The 23,057-nt window shown below is 48.3% G+C and overlaps 1 protein-coding gene across 1 annotated transcript in view; it reads right to left on the bottom strand.

Annotated features, from left to right (window-relative positions):
* Positions 1-219: 219 nt before the first annotated feature.
* The window catches only part of RGSL1 (regulator of G protein signaling like 1), a gene marked incomplete at its 5' end in the record, with an annotated part of 45,278 nt that continues 22,440 nt past the window's right edge, over positions 220-23,057 (bottom strand). The window contains 9 exons of the mRNA XM_060233072.1: positions 220-348; positions 1,825-1,963; positions 4,051-4,246; positions 5,020-5,154; positions 7,464-7,593; positions 11,107-11,203; positions 13,359-13,476; positions 18,734-18,927; positions 22,845-22,953. Of these exons, the coding sequence (XP_060089055.1) occupies positions 220-348; positions 1,825-1,963; positions 4,051-4,246; positions 5,020-5,154; positions 7,464-7,593; positions 11,107-11,203; positions 13,359-13,476; positions 18,734-18,927; positions 22,845-22,953 (1,247 nt within the window). The remainder of the gene's footprint in view (positions 349-1,824; positions 1,964-4,050; positions 4,247-5,019; positions 5,155-7,463; positions 7,594-11,106; positions 11,204-13,358; positions 13,477-18,733; positions 18,928-22,844; positions 22,954-23,057) is intronic.

The raw sequence follows: 23,057 nt of genomic DNA on the forward strand, positions 1-23,057 counted from the left end.
AGATAAGAAATTAGCAAAGCACCTGCAAACACTGAGCATGAGAACCAGGGTAGGCCAAGAGGCTTGCATTAACACAGCAAATAATATGGCAAGACACAGTCCTGGACAGCCATTGAGGCTGAAAAAGACAACTCTAGGCTAGGTTCAGCAAGTCTGTTCAAAGTCCAGGTGTGCTGGCTCCCTCTTCTCTTGCTTTCCCAGTCCAGGAGAGAGGGAGGCTTACCTTTTCCAGAAGTATAACAAGACAGGAAAAATCGAGAGCATGGCACTGTGGTAGAGTGTCCTGTTCAGCACACCTTCAGCAATTGAAGCCTTGATTTGGTTGTTCTGTGCTTCTGTGAGGTTGACCTGGTTGCAGAAGGAAGAACGGAGCATTTTTTTAAAATGAGAAAATACCCGCAACTCATCATTCCCAATTAGACAGGAAATAAATGGAGGTTTTACGGAACAACCAATACAGAGGTTTTACAGAACGACCAACAAACAATATAGCAGGTCTCCAACCTTTCAGATTGATTTTCAACTAAACAGTATTTTCCAATAGCAGAGCTGAATTCTGAAATCTGTTCACAAGTTTACAGAAGAGCGAATACCAGAGCCTTCACGATGGGTTTTTCGCCCACAGTATGAATCTGCCAGCTTAACTTGCCATGTACATAATACAAACCAGGGTTTTTTTGTAGCAGGAGCTCCTTTGCATATTAGGCCACACACCCCTGATGTAGCCAATCCTCCAAGAGCTTACAGGGTTCTTACTGCAAGAGTGAGGGATGGTGTATAAATCCAATCTCCTCCTCTTTATTCTTTAAAACATCTATATCCCTCATTTCCTTTTGGTTGAAAGCGGTTTAAAATGATATTCAAAACATCCCCAGCTAAAACCAGTGTTAAAATAGTGAGCCCCAAATCCATCAAAAGATGCTGATAGGCAGGCCTTGCTGAACTTCCTGAAGGTAGCAGAGATATAAACTTTATAAAGGACACAGACAAACACAAAGATTTTTTTTTAAATTTAAAACATCCTTAAAATATTAGCACTCGGTCTTAAAGGTACTTTCTTTGTATTTCTCCCATGGGGCCCAGGGAATGGGGAAAAGGAAGCTCTGGCTCTTTCCTTCCTTCCCCAGGGTAACCCTATTCCAAATGTCCCTGTGCACCAGCTATGGCACCCAGGCGACCAGGAGGGAGAGGAGCCTCAGCCAATAGAGGGAAGAGAAGCTTGGCTCAGCAAAGCTTGGCTCTGGCAAAGCAAGCTCTCCCTCCCCCCCTTCCTCCCCAAGGGAGGAGCCTCAGCCAATGGAGAAAATACAGGTTTTTCTCTGTGCTATTGAGCAAGCCTGGCCAAAGAAGCTGTGATGCAGAAGGAAGCAAGAGAGAGGGAGAAAGAAACAGATGACAGCCAGTTACTCAGGGGCCTGATAGGAGCTCCCCAGGGGCATGATTCAGCCTCTGGGCTGCATGTTTGACACCCCTGCCATAGCTGGTGCACAGGGACATTTGGAATAGGGTTGCCACATCCTCCCTGGCCACTGATGTGGGGGAGAGGTGTGTGTGGTAGGTTTGCCAGCTCCTGGTTGGGAAACTCCTGGAGATTTGGGGATGGGTCCTGGGAACCTCAGTGGGGTACAATGCCATACAGTCCACCGACACAAGTATCCATTTTCTCCAGAGGAACTGACCTCTGTAGTCTGGAGATGAGGTGTAATTCCAGGGCATCCCCAGGTCCCATGTGGCGGCTGGCATCCCTTATATGGAAGGAGAATGTCTTTTAAGCGTGGGAGGGCAACAAAGTCACTGTCTGGGGAAAACCTTAGCTCCTCTTACCCTCAGTTTAGGCGGGATATCCGAATTCAGGAAGAGTTTGTTGATGGTGGACACTTTAGACCTCAGGAAGGCAATATCTTTCTCGGTGTACAGCCCGAGGGAAGCCAGCACGACCACCGAATCGGACAGATGGAAAAACCTAACGTGGGACAAAACAGAGAGGTGGGCAACCAGAACACCTGGTGCAACTTCAAACTGTGGCAGGCTCTTCCCACAGACAGGAACTACAAACCGGACACTTAAGTTGGGCGCTACGGCAAAAAGAAGTATACAGCAAAAGGAAGATGCTTCCTTCCCAGGGACAGTCCCACACTCAGGGGTGGAATTCTAGCAGGAGCTCCTTTGCATATTAGACCACACACCCCTGATGTAGCCAATCCTCCAAGAGCTTACAAAAAAGAGCCTTGTAAGCTCTTGGAGGATTGGCTACATCAGGGGTGTGTGGCCTGATAGGCAAAGAAGCTTCTGCTAGAATTCCACCCCTGCCCATACCAATAACAGGGAAAATGCCCAATAAATTAAGCACTAGTCCTTGGTGACTATGTGAACCTGTAGGAGACCAGTACAGGTAGAAGCTTGTCTAGATCATGACTGCCAAATGCCTGGGAGGCCCCAACACTGTGCAGTGAAGTTTGAGAAGTACAGGGCCTCAAATGCAAACTGGCATTAGATGCGGGGCCAACACCACGAGTTCTGGTGCCTTAGGCCCCGCCCCTGCCAGACCCAGGAAGGTGAAAGCAGCGGGGCAGCACCTGCACTCTTCAGAGGCTGCCTTCCCTTGCAAGGGAAGGCAGCCTCTGAAGAGTGCAGGTGCTGCCCCGCCGCTCTTGCCTTCCCAAAGTCGAAAGCGGCAGAGCAGCACATGCATTCTTTGGAGCATGCCTTCTCTGTGCAGACCTGGGAAGGTGAGACTGGCAGGGCAGCACGCAGGAGGGAGCATTCGGTGCCCTGTAGACTAGGGGACACCCTAGGTGGCTGCCAACCTGGCCTGCTCCTACACGCTGGCCCCGATTGTACGGCACAAAGCAGAGAATGGAGGTTACCAACTCCAGACCAGGCGTGATGTGATGATAGCAGGCTGGCTTCTCACGATTTGCCCCATTCATATATCAAGCACCATGTATATCTCTTACCAGTAAAAGGAACCACTGCTCGGCTCTTGTGGTCATTTCTTACATGCCCAGGGCAATGCCAATTGCCACTTTGGAATCAGGAAGGAATTTTCTTCCTGTTCAGATAGGCCCACTGATCTTGGAGGTTTTCTGCCTTCCTTTGGGCATATAGCAGGGGTCACTGAGGGAGCGGGGAAGCAGCTGTGAATATCCTGAGTTGTGCAAGGGGTTGGACTAGATGACCCTTGATGTCCCTTCCAGCTCTGTGTTTCTATGAATATGTGGGGAAAGAAGTGGGGAGCCCTTTTCCTTCTGCCCATTTTCTCCTTGCAGTTGGTGGCTGCTACACTCCAGTTTGGTGTAGTGGTTAAGAGCGGCGGACTCTAATCTGGAGAACCGGGCTTGATTCCCCACTCTTCCACATGAAGCCAGCTGGGTGATCTTGAGTTAGTCACAGTTCTCTCAGAGCTATTCCTCTCAGAAGCAGTTCTCTCAGAGCTCTCTCAGTCTCACCTACCTCAAGGGTGTCTGTTGTGGGGAAAGGAAGGGAAAGAGATTGTAAACTGCTCCGAGACTCTGAATGAAGGTTGGGGTGTAAATCCAATTTCTCTTCCTCCTCCTCCTCCTCCTCCTCCTCCTCTCCAAGAGCAACCATCCTCAAGTAGGTCAGATGCCAGAATGGAAGGAACTTTGCCCTCTTTTTAACTGTAATCTTATCTCCCACTTTCTACTACAACAGGAAGCACACAATACAGAAGGAGAGGAGAAGAAATTGGATTTATACCCCACTCTTCACTACTCAAAGGAGTCTCAGAGTGGCTTACAAATCTCCTTTTCCTTCCCCTCCCCACAACAGACACCCAGTGAGGCAGGTGGGGCTGAGAGAGCTGACAGAAACTGCTCTTGAGCAGAACAGCCTTGAGAGAACTTGTGGATGACCCAAGGTCACATCAGCAGGTGCATGTGGAGAAGTGGGGACTCAAACCCAGTTCTCCCAGATAAGAGTCTGCACTCTTAACCACGACACCAAACTGGCTCCCTTGTCACAGCCTGTTCTGCCTTTATTCAGCCAGGAAGTCACTCAAACGTATCCGGTTAACGCAAGCTCGCTCACTTCTCCATCTCCAGGTAAAAGTAGAGATCGTTGACCAGGAAATTAACTGAGATGATGCGGCCAGAAAATATTCGGCGTCTCACTTGGACCACGTCAACGTCTTCCAGTGTGGAGCTGGCAGGAGATCCACCGTGACGGCCACCGGTTCCACCAACACTTGCTCGTTGCTGCTGAGTTGCTGACTGAGAAGGCATGTCTGGAAAGAAAAAGGCAGTGTCAGGATTGCTGCATCTCTTCTCATCAGAAGATGAACTTGGAGGAGTACCCTCAACCGCTCACTTGGGAGGCAAGGCCATGCAATGTAGACATCCGGCGTCCATTCTGATGAGAAGAACCTCCTAACTATCCGTTTCGGAACATCCCGCAGCTGAGAAATTTCCCAGTACTCTCCAGCCCATCAAACACAACAACAAAGACTGAAATATTCACAAAGATAAAGTGAAATAGAGAACAAGATCATGAAGCTGAAAGAAGGTTGTCACCAGGGCCAGTTTTTTTTTTGTAGCAGGAACTCCTTTGCATATTAGGAGACACCCCAGCCCCCGGTGTAACCAAACCTTCAAGAGTTTACAGTATAGCCTGTAAGAAGAGCCCTGTAAGTTCCCAGAGGATTGGCTCCAGGAGGAATGGAGCTCTCATTTCCTCTGTGGATGGAGGGCATCCATCTCACCCAGATTTGTTCCCGCCCCGTCGCTTCACTATGGATAAAACTGAGGTGGTCATACTTTAGTTCCAAGGACTGTCAGTGCATGATAGTGACAATCAGGGCTTTTTTTTTGTAGCAAGAATCCCTTTGCATATTAGGCCACACACCCCTGATATAGCCAATCCTCCAAGAGCTTACAGGACTCATAGTACAGGGCCTACTGTGAGCTCCAGGAGGATTGGCTACATCAGGGGTGTGTGGCCTAATCAGGCCTGGGGCGTCCCAGGCCAAGGCCAGTCCCCCCCCCCCCGGTGTCTTCTCACGTGCGCTTTGCGCACGCTGCTCGATGACGTGACTGGAAGTGCCACGCACCTTTGCACAAGTGCTCAGCCCAGCCCTCCCCTGCTTCAAAGGGAGCTGCCCGCAGTGCTCGCAGGAAGCGTCATCGGCCGCATGAGCTTTGGGCACAGGGAGGCGGGCACAAGGACTGGGAGATGGAGGGCAGCGGGTGTGAGGAGACGGAGGGCACCGCGAGGAGATGGGAGGCAGTGGGAGTGGGGAGACGGAGGGCGGCAGGTGTGGGGAGAGGGGGGCGCCTCATGGTGTCCCTAGGCCAAGTGGCGCCTGAGGTGGCCACCTACAAGCCTACTCCCACGTACTGGCCCTGGGACTAATATGCAAAGAAGTTCCTGCTACAAAAAAAGCTCCGGTCCAAAAGAACAGCAAGGCAGGAACTCTTCGAGGATACAAGTTGGGACACGGGCTCTTACGGGGAGAGATGGCCCATCCAATACAGGGTCCTGCAAGACTTTAAAAGCAATCAGCTTGAATCTGGATCCAGAAGCATCTAGGTAAGCAGAAGAGGTGTCTTAAAACCAGATAGACACCTCTGGGTACTGATCAGTAGATGACCAACTCTACTGTGCGCCAGTAGCAGTTTCTGGCTAGTTTCAATGGGAGCCCCAAGGAGAGTGCAACCTTGGGCCAGTCACAGCTCTCTAAAAGTTCTCTCAGCCCCACCTATCTGATAAGGTGCCTGTTGTGGGGAGAGGAAAGGAAGGAGAATGTAAGCCGTTTTGAGACTCCTTAAGTCAGGGGTGTCAAACATGCAGCCCGTGGGCCGGATCAGGCTCCCAGAGGGCTTCTGTCAGGCCTGCGAGCAACCCACTGTTGTCTGCTTCCTTCTCCCTCTCTTGCTTCCTTCTGCATCACAGCTTGCTTTGCCAGGCTTGCTCAGTCAAGCTACAGAGCAAAGCGTCTGTTTTCTCCATTGGCTGAAAAGCACACAAAGTAACTTATGTACAAAAGCTCGCAATGCCCAGCCATTTCATATTTTCCTCTTGGTCATAGGCTCAAATAATTGAGATTTCTGTAAAGAATGTCAGTAAATTAAAAGTAATTACAGATAAACACCTGAACAGCACACTCAAGATTGCTACAGCACAGACATTGTCTCCAGATTTTGATGCAATAATTCAGAGCGAGAGGTGTCAGTTATCAGAAACTGTTAAACAGAATACTGCAAGAGTGCTAATCTTTAAGTCTTAAAAAATCTTTATTGTGTTTGTCTGTGTCCTTTATAATTGTGTTCGTCTGTGTTCTTTATAAAGTCTATATCTCTGCTATCTGGCATTACATTTTTTGACACACATGGCCCGGCCTGACAAGGTCTCATTTATATCAGATCTGGCCCTCATAACAAATGAGTTCAACTCCCCTGCCTTAAAGAAAAGCAGAGTATAAAAACCAAGTGTCATGGGTACTGGGGACCCTGCAGAAGAAGCTGAGCCTGCAGAAGAAACTGTGCCCCTGCCACCTGCACCAGTGCCCCTGCCTCCTGCTGGAGAAGATCCAAGCCCCCCTGCCTCGCCCTCTCGGGTGGCTCGTGTGCGTGACCGCCTTCGTCAGGACCTCAGGGATCGGAGGAGGGCGGCACACTCACGAGCAAGACGCTCCCTGAGCCCTGAGTTTTGAAAGGATTCTGGCCCTCCTAGGAGTGAGGATGCTTGAGTCTCAGCCTCTCTGAGCCAGCAATTAGCCCAAATGGGCAACAGCCAGCAGAGGGCTATATAGCTGTGGGCTTTGGGAGGAGGCTTTGTGGAAGCAACTAGTCACTTACCTGATGTTCTAGCAGCCACTGCGGCTTTTGATTTTGGCTTCTGGACCCCCTGACTTTGGCTTTGACTTCTGGACCCCCTGACTTTGGCTTCGACTTCTGGACCCCCTGACTTCGGCTTCTGAACCTCTGACCTGCGATACCTGGACTGTGATTTGGTTTTGGCGCCTTGGACCCTCTTTGCTCACCAGCTACAGACCTTGGACTGCCCCTGGACTTTGCCTGACCCGGCCCCAGGCTGTGACACCAAGACTGATTTCCCACTAGCCTTATGCCACTCTCAAGCTCCTCCTTTTTGCATGCGTTTCATCAGATTTCACATTATCTTCCCCGGGGCTGCAACTAGCTTCGCCTGCTTCACACAGCAAACAAAAACCTCTAAAAACCAATTTCTGTTTGCAGCACGAAAAAGGCGAAGCTAGTTGCAGCCCCGGGGCAGATAGTGCGAAATACGACGAAACCCCCGCAGAGAAGAGGAGCATGAGAGCAGTGCAAGGCTAGTGGGAAATCGATCCAACTCTTCTTCTTCTAAGCAGAATTACACCCTTCTAAGTTTATTGTAATCAATGGACAGCCCTTCTTAGGATTGTACTGCTATGGACCATCCTGAGAATAATTCTTATAGAAAGGTAAGTCAAATTCCAGACATACTTTCCTTGGTGTTTTTTAGTTCCCGGTGGAGGAATGCTTCAAATGCTTTGCGCTCCGCCGCATAACTCATTGCCTTCCGGAACCTGCATATACTCTTAACGAGTGCGCCAAACATGTTCCAGAGCTTTTTCTGCAGAAGAGAACGTATTGTCAGCCTATGGAAAACACAAATTGGCTATACTCTGTGCTGAGAAGTGATTCAAAGATGCAGAAGAAGCAAACGGTGATGGCAGATCTAACAGACCCGAGCTCGGCAGGAACTCTTTGAGGATACAAGTTGGGTCAGGGGCTGTTATGAGAAGAGGCGGCCCTTTCGATATAGGGTCCCACAGTTTTATTTTGGCAGGAGCTCCTTTACATATTAGGCCACATGCTCCTGATGTAGCCAATCCTCCTGGAGCTTACAGTAGACCCTGTAAGAAGAGCCCTGTAAGCTCTCAGAGGATTGGCTAAATCAGGGGTGTGGCCTAATATGCAAAGGAACTCTTGCTACAAAAAAAGCCCTGCAAGGTCCTGTAAGGCTTTAAACCCTGGATCTGGATCTTGCCACCTTCAGACTGTACATGGGAGACGGGTGTCTAATGTTAGAACGTTTCTTTTTTTTAAGAAAAAGAGAGACTCCTAGCCAATGAAAACGTAGCATGTTGAGAAGAGTTTTAGCTTGCTTTCCCCCGGCGCACTCATTTTCCACGCACAAACAGGTAACAGTTCAGTCTTCTGAAAACTGCAGTATGTGCTTTTTTTGCAGCATGTGCTTTTCTTGAACAGGAGCAGACTGGGAAGTGAAAATGACTCAGGAACAGGGCTTTTTTTGGGTAGCAGGAACTCCTCTGCATATTAGGCCACACACCTCCTGATGTAGCCGATCCTCCAAGAGCTTACAGTAGGCCCTGTAAGAACAGCCCTGTAAGCTCTTGAAGGATTGGTTACATCAGGGTGTGTGGCCTAATATTCAAAGGAGTTCCTGCTATAGGAACAAGCCCAGCACAGGAGCCAACACTGCAGGCGTAACCGAGCTCAGCAGTGCAAACAAGGTTTGTTTGCTCACCCACTGCTTCCTCCTGCAAACCAGCAGTGAACAGACACAAATTACCATTACCAGTTAAAGGTCTGAGCCAAATGTCCCCCATAGGGTTGCCAGGTCTGACTCAGGAACATCTGGGGACTTTGGGGGTGGAGCCAGAGGCAAGGTTCTGACAAGCGCGATTGAACTCCAAAGCATGTTCTGGCCATCACATTTAAAGGGGCCATGTTGCTGGCCCCACGGAAGGACCTCCTGATGGCACCTGGTGTTTCTGGCCACTGTGTGACACAGAGTGTTGGACTGGATGGGCCACTGGCCTGAACCAACATGGCTTCTCTTATGTTCTTTTAAATGCCTTCTCTCCATAGGAAATAATGAAGGATGGAGGCACCTTCTTTTGGGGCTCAGAATTGGAACCCCTGGTCCAGTCTTTTTGAAACATTGGGGGTGTTTTGAGGAGAGGCACTGGACGCTATCCAGAAAATTTGGTGCCTCTACCTCAAAATACAGCCCTCATAGAGCCCCAGATGCCCACAGATCGATTCTCCGTTATACCCTATGGGAATGGGTCCCAGCACAGAACTCCAGGGAGACACTTAATCCACTTGTGGTGGCCGCATGCTCAACACACAGCCTTTGTAAGATCGCAGTCCTTCCCTGTATTTTCATGCATTCTTATTTTCCTCATGTCTGAGGTCTGCTGTTCAACATCTTCTCATAGTCCCTGGTCCTAAGGACGCCCAGCTGGTTTCAATGAGGGCCAGGGCCTTTTCGGTCCGGGCCCCTACCTGGCAGAATGAGCTCCCACTCGAGATCCGGGCCCTGCAGGACTTATCAAGGTTTCACAGGGCCTGTAAGATGGAACTCTTCTGCCAGGCTTTTAATTAATCCAGCAGGCGTCCTTTGAAAGTCATCACTTCCCCCAGCATTTGACCTTTATGGTGTTATGTTATGCTGTTAGCCAACAGCCACATGCTGTTTACCACCTATGTCTGTTTTGTAATGTCTGTTTTTTGCTGCTCCTGTTTTGTAATGTCTGTTTTTATGATATCATTTTAACTCTGTTGTTTTATTGTTGTAAGCCGCCCTGAGCCTGCTTCCAGGATACAGCGGGATATAAATCCAAACATTAAATTAAATTAAATGTGTGTAGCGGTTAAATGCACAGGCTCTTATCTGGGAGAACTGGGTTTGATTCCCCACTCCTCCATATGCAGCTGCTGGGTGACCTTGGGTCAGTCACAGTTCTCTCAGAGCTGTTCTCTCAAGAGCAGTTTCTCTCACAGCTCCAGGCCCCTGAACTTTCTTTCCTCCCCCCTACTACCATAATGGGGGGGGGGGCGGTGAAGCTGAGAGGCTGGGGGCTGCCCCCTCCCTCCCCCATGATTTAAATTGCACAGGAGGAGTACCTAGGAGCAGCCACTGCTCCTCCCGGCTCTTTAAATGGCCTGGGAGGGGCAGCAGCTGCTCCTGAGTACCCCTCCCATGCAATTTAAATCATGGGGAAGCGAGGGGGTGGCCCCCAGTTCTCATCCTGTGGCCCCTCCAGTGGTGGGGGGTGGGAGGGATTGCCAGGTACCCTGAGTTGGGTGCCCTGAGTCATGGTGGCGGGGAGGGGAGCCGTTAAGTGCCCACTGACGTTTTTACATGCCCCCCAACTTTTAGAATCCTGGCTATGGGCCTGCAGAGCTCTCTCAGCCCCACCTACCTCACAGGGTGTCTCTTGTGTGGAGGGGAAGGGAAAGGAAATTGTATGACACTCTGAGACTCCAAGTGAAGGGCGGGGTATAAATCCAATCCCCTCCAGTGCTTGTTCCTATTGCGTTTTGCTTCCTCTAGAGGCTGATTTGATATTGCACTGCTTTACGTCTGCTGTAAAAAAACTGCAGTTTAGATCTGCAGGGAGATAATGCCAGACATAAAGCAATGCAATATTGAATCGGCCACTAGAGGGAGCAAAACATACGCAGAGCAGGAAAAAAAACACCCCAAAGCAACATGAACACACAAGCCAGGAAAATGAGAATGCAGAACAACCTGCTATTGAATATAGCAGGGGTGGCCAAACTTGCTTAATGTGAGAGCCACACAGAATAAACATCAGATGTTTGAGAGCTACAAGACATGAACATCAGATGGAGGGAGGAGGCAGGCAGGCAGGCAAATAGATGGGGGAGGGGGAAATAAAATATCTTTAACTTTAAATGCATTCTCCAAGCTGCTGGCTGGCTTGGTTTAGAGAAGTGAATTAAAGAGAGAAATGCCTTCTCCAAGCTTGCTGGGCAGGCAGTGGGGGCTTCAAGAGCCACACAATATGTCTGCAAGAACCACAAGTGGCTCCCAAGCAGGGCTGGATCTGGGGGAGGCAGAGGGGTGTGCTTGCCCTGAGCGCCAGCAGAGCAGGGGTGTTGCCAAATTGGGTATGGAGTCTATTGTATTCTATGGGACCATAAGATAGAATGGCCCATAAGAGGGCGCTATTTTTTAATTCCACCCCCCCTCAAAAAACAAGTAGATCCAGTCCTGCTCCCAAGCCTCAGTTTGGCCACCCCTGGAATATAGTAAGACCACGAGGCAGGAGAATACAATCCCAAATCCCCACTCCCCAGCTTTGCTCACTATCTTGTCTTTTATGATGGAGCCTTTCCTTCCCCTTGCACCATGGATAGTATATGCAATCTCAGTCTCAGGATACAGGCCTTGGTACAATTTAAACCTGCCAGAACAAAAAGAGAAAGAAGGAATGAGTTGAGGATTTATCACACTAATAAATAAATCCTGCATCTAAGCAACCCAGACTCTGCAAGAAGAAATGTCAATTTTATTATTATTTATTTATTACTTTATTTTTCTATCCCACCCTCTCCGCAAGCAGACTCAGGGCAGCTAACAGCCAACTTAAAAACAATTTAAGATTACAATTTAGAACAATAAAAGACAATTAAAATACATTTCATGGTGCTGCTCAAAACTTCAGTATAGGCGGGATCATAACTTTCTGTTCTCTGACAGTGATCCTATGGTGGTCCTAATTCCTCATGAGTGATCGTGCTCAGCAGTGTAGGGTGGCAGTCCTCTCCCATTTAGGTATTAAAGGCTGTCAAAATAATTCAGTTTTGCAAGCCCTACAAAATTGGGAGAGATCTTGCAGGGCCCTCTCAGCCCCACCCACCTCACAGGGTGTCTGTTGTGGGGGAGGAAGGTAAAGGAGATTGTGAGCCGCTCTGAGACTCTTCGGAGTAGAGGGCGGGATATAAATCCAATATCTTCTTCTTCTTCTGGCCTCTGGGAGGCCATTCCACATTGTTGGTGCTGCCACTGAGAAGGCCCTAGCCCATGTAGAGCTAGGGCTGCCAATCCCCAGGTCCGGGCGGGGTTTCTCCCGCCCTGGAACCTTCCCCAATGTCGCTGGTGTGATATCACCCAGAAGTGATGTCATAAAAATGGTGGCGCCCATGCAGGGCCGCTCTAGGCATTGTAGCTATTTGGGAGGTAAAAACTCTATGGTGCATAGGCACCATAGAGTTTCAACCTCCCAAATGGCTAGAGCATCCGGGATAACCATAGAGTTTCCCCAGAAACGCCTAGAGCAGCCCCGCAAGGGTGCCACCATTTTGATTATGTCACTTCCGAGTGACATCATTGCATCGCGCGCTCCGCGGGTGAGAGAGAGTCCCCTGCTACGGGAAGCTGGGGACTTGGCAACCCTATGCAGGGCATTTATGTTGGCTAAACTAAATGTGTTTCCCTCCAAAGTTTTACAAGGGAGATATCAGCGAGTCCCTTTAGCCGACAGACTTTGCTCCTGTGGAGCGAATACTTCTGACTCAATCCAGCATATATTGCTTGATTGTTCTTTTTACCATAACCTCCGTAAAGATTTATTTGGCAAGCTTTCTTTTTCCCCAGATTTGTCTATTCTGCCACCCTGTTATTATTTATTGAGTGATACTGAGGGGGTGGTTAGTGAGGCTGTGTCTTCCTCCATTGTCTTTATATGCTGCTGAAGATGGAGGAACTAGAAGAAGGTGGAGATTTTTGTTGCTTGAATGAACACTAAAAAGGAATTGCAGGGATTTAGCAGTGCTGCATTTGCTTTGTGGGGGGGCATATATTTTTATATTTATATCCTGCATTTCTCCTCACACTTTGGACTCAAAGCAGCTTCGAACATTCTTCTCCCCTCTGCTGTTCTCCCACAAAAACAACTCTGAGGTAGGCTAGGCTGAGAGCTTTTGACGGGCCCAAGGTCACCCACCAAGCCTCCCTGGTAGAAGTGGGGATTTGAACCCAGGTCACCCAAGTTCTTAGTCCACCACTTTCTCCACCATGCCACACTGGCTCTCATAAAATTACTAGAAAGTACTGTGCAGCATTAAAGAATCTTCTAGAGATGGCTTTAGAAAGCATTCTGGCATCTTTCTAAGAAACAAATATTTAACGAGGTGGTTTTGTGATTTCAAAGGATGCCCCATGGTGCAGAGTGGTAAGCTGCAGTATTGCAGTCCAAGCTCTGTTCATAACTTGAGTTCGCTCCTGGTGGAAGCTGGGTTCAGGTAGCCGCCGGCTCAAGGTTGACTCAGCCTTCCATCCTTCCAAGGTCAGTAAAATGAGTACCCAGCTTGCTGGGGGGAAAGTGTAGATGACTGGGGAAGGCAATGGCAAACCACCTCATAAAAAGTCTGCCAAGGAAACCCCATGGGTCGATAACGACTCGGTGCTTGCGCAGGGGACTACCTTTACCTTTTTGTGATTTCAGGGAATTCCCCCCCAAATCTGGTCTTATTCTTTTTTTTTCTCCCATAGGCAGCATTTGGTCAGGAAAGAAACAACCAGTGCCTGCACCCATCTTACATATCCGTTCTACTCACCATCGTTCTCCCAGGCACTTCAAGACACAGTTTTGCGCTGAGATCACCATGGCGAGAGTGACGTTACGGGACTTCTGTATCTCTCGGATGATATCATCGTTGCACTGCAGTAGCATCTCTGGGGGGAGGGGGCAGAAAGACAATCTGTTCATTATCTCCCATTGATTTCTGGGCAATCTTGGTGGCTACCAATGACCCTTTGCCCAGTGGTAACTGAACAGCAATACACATTCAATCTCCTGGAAAGCCACTGTTACTATCTTGCCTATGGAAATGGAACATTTTTAGCACTCAACAGGAGCCCATGAGTAATAAATCTAACTGCATACTTGTGAAGCAAATAACGTAACGTAGGGCAGGGGAGTCAAACATGCATCCCAGGGGCCAAATCAGGCCCTTGGAGGGCTCCTGTCAGGCCCCCGAGCAATTGGCTGTCATCTGCTTCCTTCTCCCTCTGTGTTTCTTCCTTCAGCATCACAGCTTGCTTTGCAAGACTTGCTCAATCGCACCAGAGCTACAGAGCAAAGCCTCTATCTTCTCCATTGGCTGAGGCTCCTCCCTTGGGGAGGAAGGTGGAGAGGGAGAGTTTGCTTTGCCAGGCTCTCTCAATTGCACAGCAGAACTGCTAAGCCAAGCCTCTCTTCCTTCTGCTGGCCACCCCCTCCTGGCCCCCTGGGGAAGGAAGGAAAGAGCCAGAGCTTCCTTGTCCTTTGTCCCTGGATCGCATGGGAGAGATGCAAAGAAAGCACCTTTAAGACCAATGAGTGCTAATGTTTTAAGCATGTTTTATTTTAAGGGTTTTTTTTTAAAAAAAAATCTTTATTTGTCTTTGTGTCCTTTATACAGTTTCTTTCTCTGCTACCTAATCTTAAATAGCTACACACATGGCCCAGTCCGACATAGTGTCATGGGTGCTGGGGGCCCTGCAGAAGAAGCCGAGCCTGCAGAAGAAACTGTGCCCCTGCCACCTACACCAGTGCCCCTGCCTCCTGCTGGAGAAGATCCAAGCCCCCCTGCCTCGCCCTCTCGGGTGGCTCGTGTGCGTGACCGCCTCCGTCAGGACCTCAGGGATCGGAGGAGGGTGGCACGCTCACAAGCAAGACGCTCCCTGAGCCCTGAGTTTTGAAAGGATTCTGGCCCTTCTAGGAGTGAGGGTGCTTGAGTCCCAGCAGGATCCTGGCTGCCCTCTGAGCCAGCAATTAGCCCAAATGGGCAACAGACAGCAGAGGGCTATGTAGCTGTAGGCTTTGAGAGAAGGCTTTGTGGAAGCAACTAGTCATCTACCTGACGTCCTAGCATCCACTTCGGCTTTTGACTTTGGACCTCCTGACCTTGGCTTGACTTCTGGACCCCCTGACTACGGCTTCTGAACCTCTGACCTACGATACCTGGACGACGATTTGGCTTTGGCACCTTGGACACTCTTGCTCACCGGTTACAGACCTTGGACTGCCCCTGGACTTCGCCTGGCCTGGCCCCAGCTCGTGACACATGGCCTGGTCCAACAAGGTCTCATTTATGTCAGATCCAGTCCTCATAACAAATGAGTTCGACACCCCTGACTTAGGGCTTTTCTGCCTTCATATTTTCCTTGCCTGTGTGTTCCTGTCTGTTCTGCATGTGGGTCTATTCTGCACATGTTTTGCCCCCTTGAATGGTCAATTCAATAACACCTTGGTTTGGACATAACCTGATGTAATATTGAATTGGCCATTAGAGGGAGCAAAACACATGCAGAAGTGGGAGGGGGGCGACCCAAAGCAACAAAACACACGAATGAGGAAAATCAGAATGCGGAAAGTTAACTATATCAAACTTCTGCCCACAAACAGCTTCATCATGAATTTACAACCTGGCCCCCTTGTTCTCCTCAGCTGGGAGCAGTTAATCAGACATCTTAGGGCCTAGAACAGGCTCTGGGGGCACTCACTGAGAAAGGTGCCATTGAAGAAGTAACCACAGATCAGTTACCATTTGTTTTTTTTCTCCAGAATATTTATAATGGAGCAAAAAAAATGGCTACTATGGCCAGGACAGTACCTCCTGGAGGCTCTTAGCTGTAATAACCTACTGGTAGGCAGGCCCGTATAGACCCCATATGGGACTGCACAAATGATTGATAATGAATTTACAGGGGGGGTTTTGTAGCAGGAGCTCCTTTGCATATTAGGCCACACACCCCTGATGTAGCCAATCTCCAAGAGCTTATAGTAGGTCCTGTACTAAGAGTCCTGCAAGCTCCTAGTGGATTGGCTGCACCACACCAGAGCTGTGTAGCCTAATATGCAAATAAGTTCCTCCTACAAAAGAAGCCCTGAAACATTCAAAAAAAGCTTCCCGGCCAGCATTCTTTATTTTGCTGCTCCAGAGTACTTCCATTAGCGCATTCATGCATCATAGAACAGCGAAATGAAGCCTGTGGCTCACTGACAGAGTATCTGCTTGGCATGTGGAAGGTCCCAGGTTCAATTCCCAGCACCTGTATTTAAAAGGACCAGGCAGTACATGATGTGAAAGACCTCTAACTGAGACCTTGGAAAGCCTCTGCCAGCCTGAATTGACACTGCTGACTTTGATGGATCAAGAATCTGATTCAGTATAAGGCAGCTTCATGAATGCCAGCTCCTGTTGCTGAGGAAAGGAGACTGTGTTCCCTCCTTCCATTAATATTTTAGCATCCTGTAGTGCAGTAGCAATGTGAAAACGTTTTTCTGATGTTAACAATGGTCAAGCTTTGACCTGCTTTCTAAAAATCTTAAGGCTGTGTTTCCTTGCAGAGTTCTTCTCAGTGTTAAAGAATGTGTTTGCCTGCAGAGATAAAGAACACCTGCAAGGCCATTGTAGGAGTATACCAGTGGGATTCTCTTTCAATTAACTTGTTAGGCATTTCTGCCCAGTTACCACCATGTGAACTTAATTATCGCTGAAACTGCAGATCAGCCCTAATTAGTTACCATGAGTGCCCAATCACTGGTTTTGATTGGCTTTCCAGGATGGACTTAGATCATCAATTTGGGATGTCACTGGGTTCCCTAGTGATCCCACGAGGGTCCCTGAGGCATAAAAGTGTTATACACGTGTAACACTTTGCCTAGCTTAGCCTAGAGTCTAGAGTATGGTGTGAGTCTCATAATCCGGAGATAAGACACTCTCCTTCTTGTTGTTATGCCTGAAAACCTCCTGACTTGACTTCTGTGTGCAACTACCTGGTTATATCTGGACAGTGGATTCTGCCTGTGGCTAACGTCTGGAAAACTATGCTGCACTAAGTTTAGCTAGTTATAATTTACAATGTCTTTATTTTCTTTGGCTCACATAAGAACATAAGAACATAAGAGAAGCCATGTTGGATCAGGCCAACGGCCCATCAAGTCCAACACTCTGTGTCACACAGTGGCAAAAAATGTTATATACACACATACACTGTGGCTAATAGCCACTGATGGACCTGTGCTCCATATTTTTATCTAAACCCCTCTTGAAGGTGGCTATACTTGTGGCCGCCACCACCTCCTGTGGCAGTGAATTCCACATGTTAATCACCCTTTGGGTGAAGAAGTACTTCCTTTTATCCGTTTTAACCTGTCTGCTCAGCAATTTCATCGAATGCCCACGAGTTCTTGTATTGTGAGAAAGGGAGAAAAGTACTTCTTTCTCTACTTTCTCCATTCCATGCATTATCTTGTAAACCTCTATCATGTCACCCCGCAGTCGACGTTTCTCCAAGCTAAAGAGTCCCAAGCGTTTCAACCTTTCTTCATAGGGAAAGTGCTCCAGCCCTTTAATCATTCTAGTTGCCCTTCTCTGCACCTTCTCTAAAGCTATAATATCCTTTTTGAGGTGCGGCAACCAGAACTGCACACAGTACTCCAAATGAGACCGCACCATCGATTTATACAGGGGCATTATGATACTGGCTGATTTGTTTTCAATTCCCTTCCTAATAATTCCCAGCATGGCATTGGCCTTTTTTATTGCAAACGCACACTGTCTTGACACTTTCAGTGAGTTATCTAATATCAAATGCTATTGTTATGCCTATATTCTTTAAATAAATTCCCTTAATTAATTTACCTTTTGTTGTTTGCTCTTTGAAGTCACAGCAATTTTGGCAAAACTTACCCATTAGCCTCAGAGTGCCTACTACCATTTTTTTTTTTTTGTAAAATTACTTGGGGAACTCCTAGCTGCAAAAGAATGGCTTGGTTTTCCTTATTTTGTCTCAATTAGGCAGAGGTTTGATTGGGGGCCTCTGTGCCAGAGAGTAACCCAGACTGGTGGCAGCCTACCCTCCTGGTGTTTCGGGTTGGAAATATCAGGCTTTGCTACCTGATAACAGCTCTGCCGGCAAAACTTGGCCTGAAGGCTGGCAGACCCTGTTACACATCCTTTTTAGCAGTCCCTGGAAATTTGATTTTAAAGGATGGCACAGATTTGAGGACACAAAAATGTCAATGACACTCCTCCCTCAGTTCAGCTCATTTCTTCAGGTAGTTAATGATCCCCAGTGTGGTACCTGTGAACACCGTGGTGCCCACTGAAGTGTTTCTGGGTGCCCATTTCCTTCTTCCCCAAAGCATCTCTCCTCCTCAAAACAAAAAGCCACTCCTGACTTTCCTTCACTTTATTGGAATAGGTGGTTTGGAAGAACACAGCATGCATTACTTTTGCCTCTGTGGGGAGTGTTCGTTCACAGCTGCCTCCATCACAGAGTTGGAAGGGATCTCCAGGGTCATCTAGTCTAGTCTAGTCAGCCTCCCAACATTTTGTGACTAGTCTCTGCTCCACATGACAGTCATTTTGTGACTGGCCTCAGCATTTTATGGCAGCCATTTTGTGATCAGGCCATTTTGACACGGTGTTCACTCCCTGCTCTCAGAATTCCAAGATGGCTCAAAGACAGAGAGAGAAAATGAGAGAGAGAGAATGAGAGGAAGATTAAGACACCTGTGTAATGGAATGAGAGTTCAGCAGAAATACCTTGGTCAGTGCTGGTAAGCCATAAAACTGCGGGCAGCTTCTGGCTCCTGCCAGATCCAGGCTTGGCTGGGAAATATTTACGAGCAGGCCAGATCAGAAGGAAGTATTGGGCTACTGGGGTGAAGGTAGAAACATGTTGGGAGTGACCTGGGACAATAAGTATTTTCATTCTTTCTGAGGCACCTCAGGCAGGGATCACAAGCAACCCTTACACAGCGCACAGTAGGCTGCAAGTAAGAGTCTTGGCAAACTAGGCGTACAAGACAGACGGAAGTCCCACGCCCAACAGTTCAAGGAGCATAGTTGCCACACGTCCATAATTTAAGGGTATTAGTCACAGAGCACATGGACTGATGTGTTAGTGGGTCAGAAGAAAATGGAACGGGCCCGCCTACCTGGTGGCATGCTGTGGTAGAAGAAATTCCTGACCAACTCATTCAACAAAATACGCTGTGCCTTGGGGTCAGTCTCCTTAAGGATATCCTCTACCCCCAAATAGAAAAGGAGTGGGGTTTCGGCATTGTGCAATTTCAGGAAATGCTGGAAGTAATCCAGATGTACGGGGTTCTGAAGAACATCAGTCAGCTCTCTGGAAAAAAACAAAAGGAGAGGCTGGGCAGCTGAGGGTATCGGCTTTTCAGTGACAAGTATATGTACATATATTCAAGGCCTTTTTTGTAGCAGGAACTCCTTTGCATATTAGGCCACACACCCCAGATGTAGCCAATCCACCTGGAGCTTACAGTAGGCCCTGTACTAAGAGCCCTGTAAGATCTTGGAGGATTGGCTACATCCGGCAGGTGTGGCCTAATATCCAAAGGAGTTCCTGCTACAAAAAGAAGCCCTGAATATATTTAACATAGAGACGTTCTTGTTCCTAACGTCAAAACTGATGAGAAATAAAGACAAACAGAAATGTCCCCCATCATTCCAAAAGCAAATATAATCCAATCCTAAAAGCAACCAGTTACTTTAGGTGTGAATACACTCAATCTTACGAGTGACTGGTTAGATTAGAAGCTGCAGAATTCTTCATAGAATTTGGATTCTTCTCTGCTTTTATTCAAAAAATCAGCTTCTCGACCTCAAGAGACCCAAAGTGGGGCATTTTATCAAATCAGATAAATCAAGTATCAGATTCATACCAAGGTGACCTGGGTTCTGATTTCTCATTGGAAGGGCTTTTTTTTTTGAACTCGTGCATTAGGCCGCACATCCCTGATGTAGCCAATCCTCCAAGAGTTTGGTGTAGTGGTTAAGTGTGTGGTCTCTTTTCTGGGAGAACTGGGTTTGATTACCCACTCCTCCACTTGCAGCTGCTGGAATGGCCTTGGGTTAGTCATAGCTCTCACAGAGTTGTCCTTGAAAGGGCAGCTGCTGTGAGAGACCTCTCAGCTCCACCCACCTCACAGGGTGTCTGTTGTGGGGGTAGAAGATATAGGAAATTGTAAGCCGCTCTGAGTCTCTGATTTAGAGAGAAGGGCGGGGTATAAATCTACAGTCTTCTTCTTTTATTATTACAGGGATCTTAGTACGGGGCCTACTGTAAGCTCCAGGAGGATTGGCTATATCAGGGGTGTGTGGCCTCACATGCAAAGGAGTTCCTGCTACAAAGAAAGCCCTGCTCATTGGCTGAACAGGGAACCATCACTCTTTCCATTCAACTGACATCCCAGGATAAAATAGCATAATCCCCGCAATATGAAGAGAAGAGATTGGATTTATACCCTGCCCTTCACTACCCGAAGGAGTCTTAGAGCGGCTTACAATCCCCTTCCGCTTCCCCTCCCCACAACAGACATCCTGTGAGGTGGGTGGGGCTGAGAGAGCTGCTCTTGAGCAGAACAGCTCTGAGAGAGCTATGGCTGACTCAAGGCCACTCCAGCAGGTGCAAGTGAAGGAGTGGGGAATCAAACTCGGTTCTCCCCGTTAAGAGTCCGTGCACTTAACCACTACACCAAACTGGCTCTCCTGGAGCCAGAGATCTTTGGAGGAGAGGCAAAGCAGAAACGTGGTGCTTGGCTTCAACGCATGCTGGTTTAGCCCCCCAAACAGCTCCCTGTCAGATTTGGCAGCTACCCATTTCTGAGCATCAGAGTAGGGTTACCAATCTCAAGTTGAGGCCTGGAGCTCTCCCAGAATTACATTTGTTCTCCAGGCTACAGGCCCCTGGAGGAAATGGCAGCGTCAGAGGGCGGGCTCTATGGCACTGCGTCCCCACTGGGCTCCCTCCCCTTTCCAAACTCCACCTTCCCCAGGTGCTGCCCCCAAATCTCCAGGAATCTTCCAAGCCAGCAGCCCTAATAGAGCATGCCCATCACTGGCAACAATGCCTATACTACAAGACTTAGCAAAAACCAGTATCTTAGATTTTTCATGGTTCAGATGCAGTTTGTTTTCTTGAAAGAAACTGAGACATCTGTTCAACAGTCATCTGAGCCCAACCCTCGTACGAGAAAGGAATACTGTGTCATCCGCATATAACAAGATGGGTACATGCAGAGAGCCCATTTTTGGGGAATGGCAGTCTACTTCTGTTAATGCTGGAGCCAAATCACTGAGGAATAGATTGAATTAAAAAAAAGCAAGTATGCATCCTTGTTTAACTCCTTTATTGAAGGGAATTTTAGGTGTTAGTTCACCAGTAACTGAGGTTTTGATTTGGCAAGTGGTGGAGGAATGTAGAGTTATGATTAGTTTGAGAAGTCTCTTATCCGCCCTGAGCCGCCTAGGCGGGGAGGGTGGGATATAAATAAAATCTATTATTATTATTATTATTATTATTATTATTATTATTATTATTATTATTATTATTATTATTATTATCAATGCCCAGTTGATGCAGTTTAGTCCATAGTCACACTCTCACGACAGATTCGAATGCCCCTTTAAGGTCCAAAAAAGTTGCGTAAAATTTGGAATTTCTAAGGGTAGCATATTTGTCGGCCGGGTGCACTAGAATGATGCAGTGATCTACAGTAGATTTACCCTTAGTGAATCCAATTTGTTCAAGACCTAAGACTCTTTGCTGAGACATCCAAGAGGGAGACAGTTGCATCAGTGCTTAGTTCTTGTGGCCCTTTCTTACACCCCCAGAGAAATGCCAATTGCCGCTTTGGTGTCAGGAAGCAATTTTCTCCTGGTCAGTTTGCCCAGGGATCCTGGATGGGGTTTTTTTGCCATCTTCTGGGCATGCAGCAGGGGTCACTGGGGCTGTGGGAGGGAGGCAGGGCCATAGCCAGCAGTGGGGCTTTAAGGGCTGTGCTCCCTATCGATTAAGGCGAGCTCCACTGCCAGCCAGCCAGTGAACCCCAGAGCTCTTTGCATCTACACCAGCCAGCCACCAAGTTAGCTCTTGAAGAGCTCTCAGAGGCTCACGGGCTGGCTGATGCAGACAGCTTTTTTTGTAGCAGGAACTCCTTTGCATATTAGGCCACACACCCGATGTAGCCAATCCACCAAGAGCTTACAGGGCTCTTAGTACAGAGCCTACTGTAAGCTCCAGGAGGGTTGGCTACATCAGGGGTATGTGGCCTAATATGCAAAGGAGTTCCTGCTGCAAAAAAAAGACCTGCTGATGCAGATGTATTGAGGCACTGGAGCAGGCCATAAGAGAATGGCCTGCCCCAGCACCTCACTGCATCTGCACTGGCCAGCGAATCAGCTCTCTGAGTGCTCTCCAAGAGCCATCTCACTAGCTAGCGCAGACACATGAGAATGGCATTAGAGAATGGCCTGCCCTCCATGTCTGCACCTACTCTGAGCACTGAGAAGGTGGTCAAGCAGCAGGGCAGCAAGAGCCGCTCACTGCCCTCCCACCCGACTGTCTTCTCTTTGGTTCTCCTAGGAAGAGAGTCTCTCATGGCGATGTCACTGGTGATGTGGCCACATCAGGGGCACGATGCCCCCTCCAAAGCCCCTGCTGGAAAATTTTCTGGCTATGGGGCTGGGGTGGGGAGGTAGGTGTGAATCTCCTGCATTGTGCAGGAGGTCGGACTCCAGTTAAGAACATAAGTGAACATAAGAGAAGCCATGTTCAATCAGGCCAATGACCCATCCAGTCCAACATTCTGTGTCACACAGTGGCCAAAAAACCCAGGTGCCATCAGGAGGTCCATCAGTGGGGCCAGGACACTAGAAGCCCTCCCACTGTTGCCCTCCCCCCACAAGCACCAAGAATATAGTGCATCACTGCCCCAGATAGAGAGTTCCAACAATATGCTGTGGCTGATAGCCACTGATGGACCTCTGCTCCATATGTATATCCAATCCCCTCTTGAAGCTGGCTATGCTTGTAGCCACCATACACAGATGACCCTGGAGGTCCCTTTCAACTCTGTGAGTCTATCCTTCTAAGATGATCTCTCTCCCGCAAGACAAAAATCTATGTTCTGAACCTCCAACCTATGCACACCCTGCAGAATAGTATTGGTAGTACAGGTAAGATTGTGACAGAGGAACAAAACAAAAGAGGAGGCTGTATCTTTGGGGAAGATGTTGCCATACTTGGGCCTTATCAGGGGCTTTCTCATGAGAGGTCCCTTCCTCATGAAGGAGAAACTTGACCTGGTCCAGTGTAAGCTTCTTTTCGGGATTGTGGGCCGAACGAACACACCTGCAAAAGAGAAGGAAGTACATCTCAATGCAAACATAAGCCAGGGGTTTTTTTTGAGCCAGAACGCACAGGAACGCAGTTCCAGCTGGCTAGACATCAGGGGG

Source organism: Heteronotia binoei, chromosome 2, assembly GCF_032191835.1.
Source record: "Heteronotia binoei isolate CCM8104 ecotype False Entrance Well chromosome 2, APGP_CSIRO_Hbin_v1, whole genome shotgun sequence".
Lineage (NCBI taxonomy): Eukaryota > Metazoa > Chordata > Lepidosauria > Squamata > Gekkonidae > Heteronotia > Heteronotia binoei.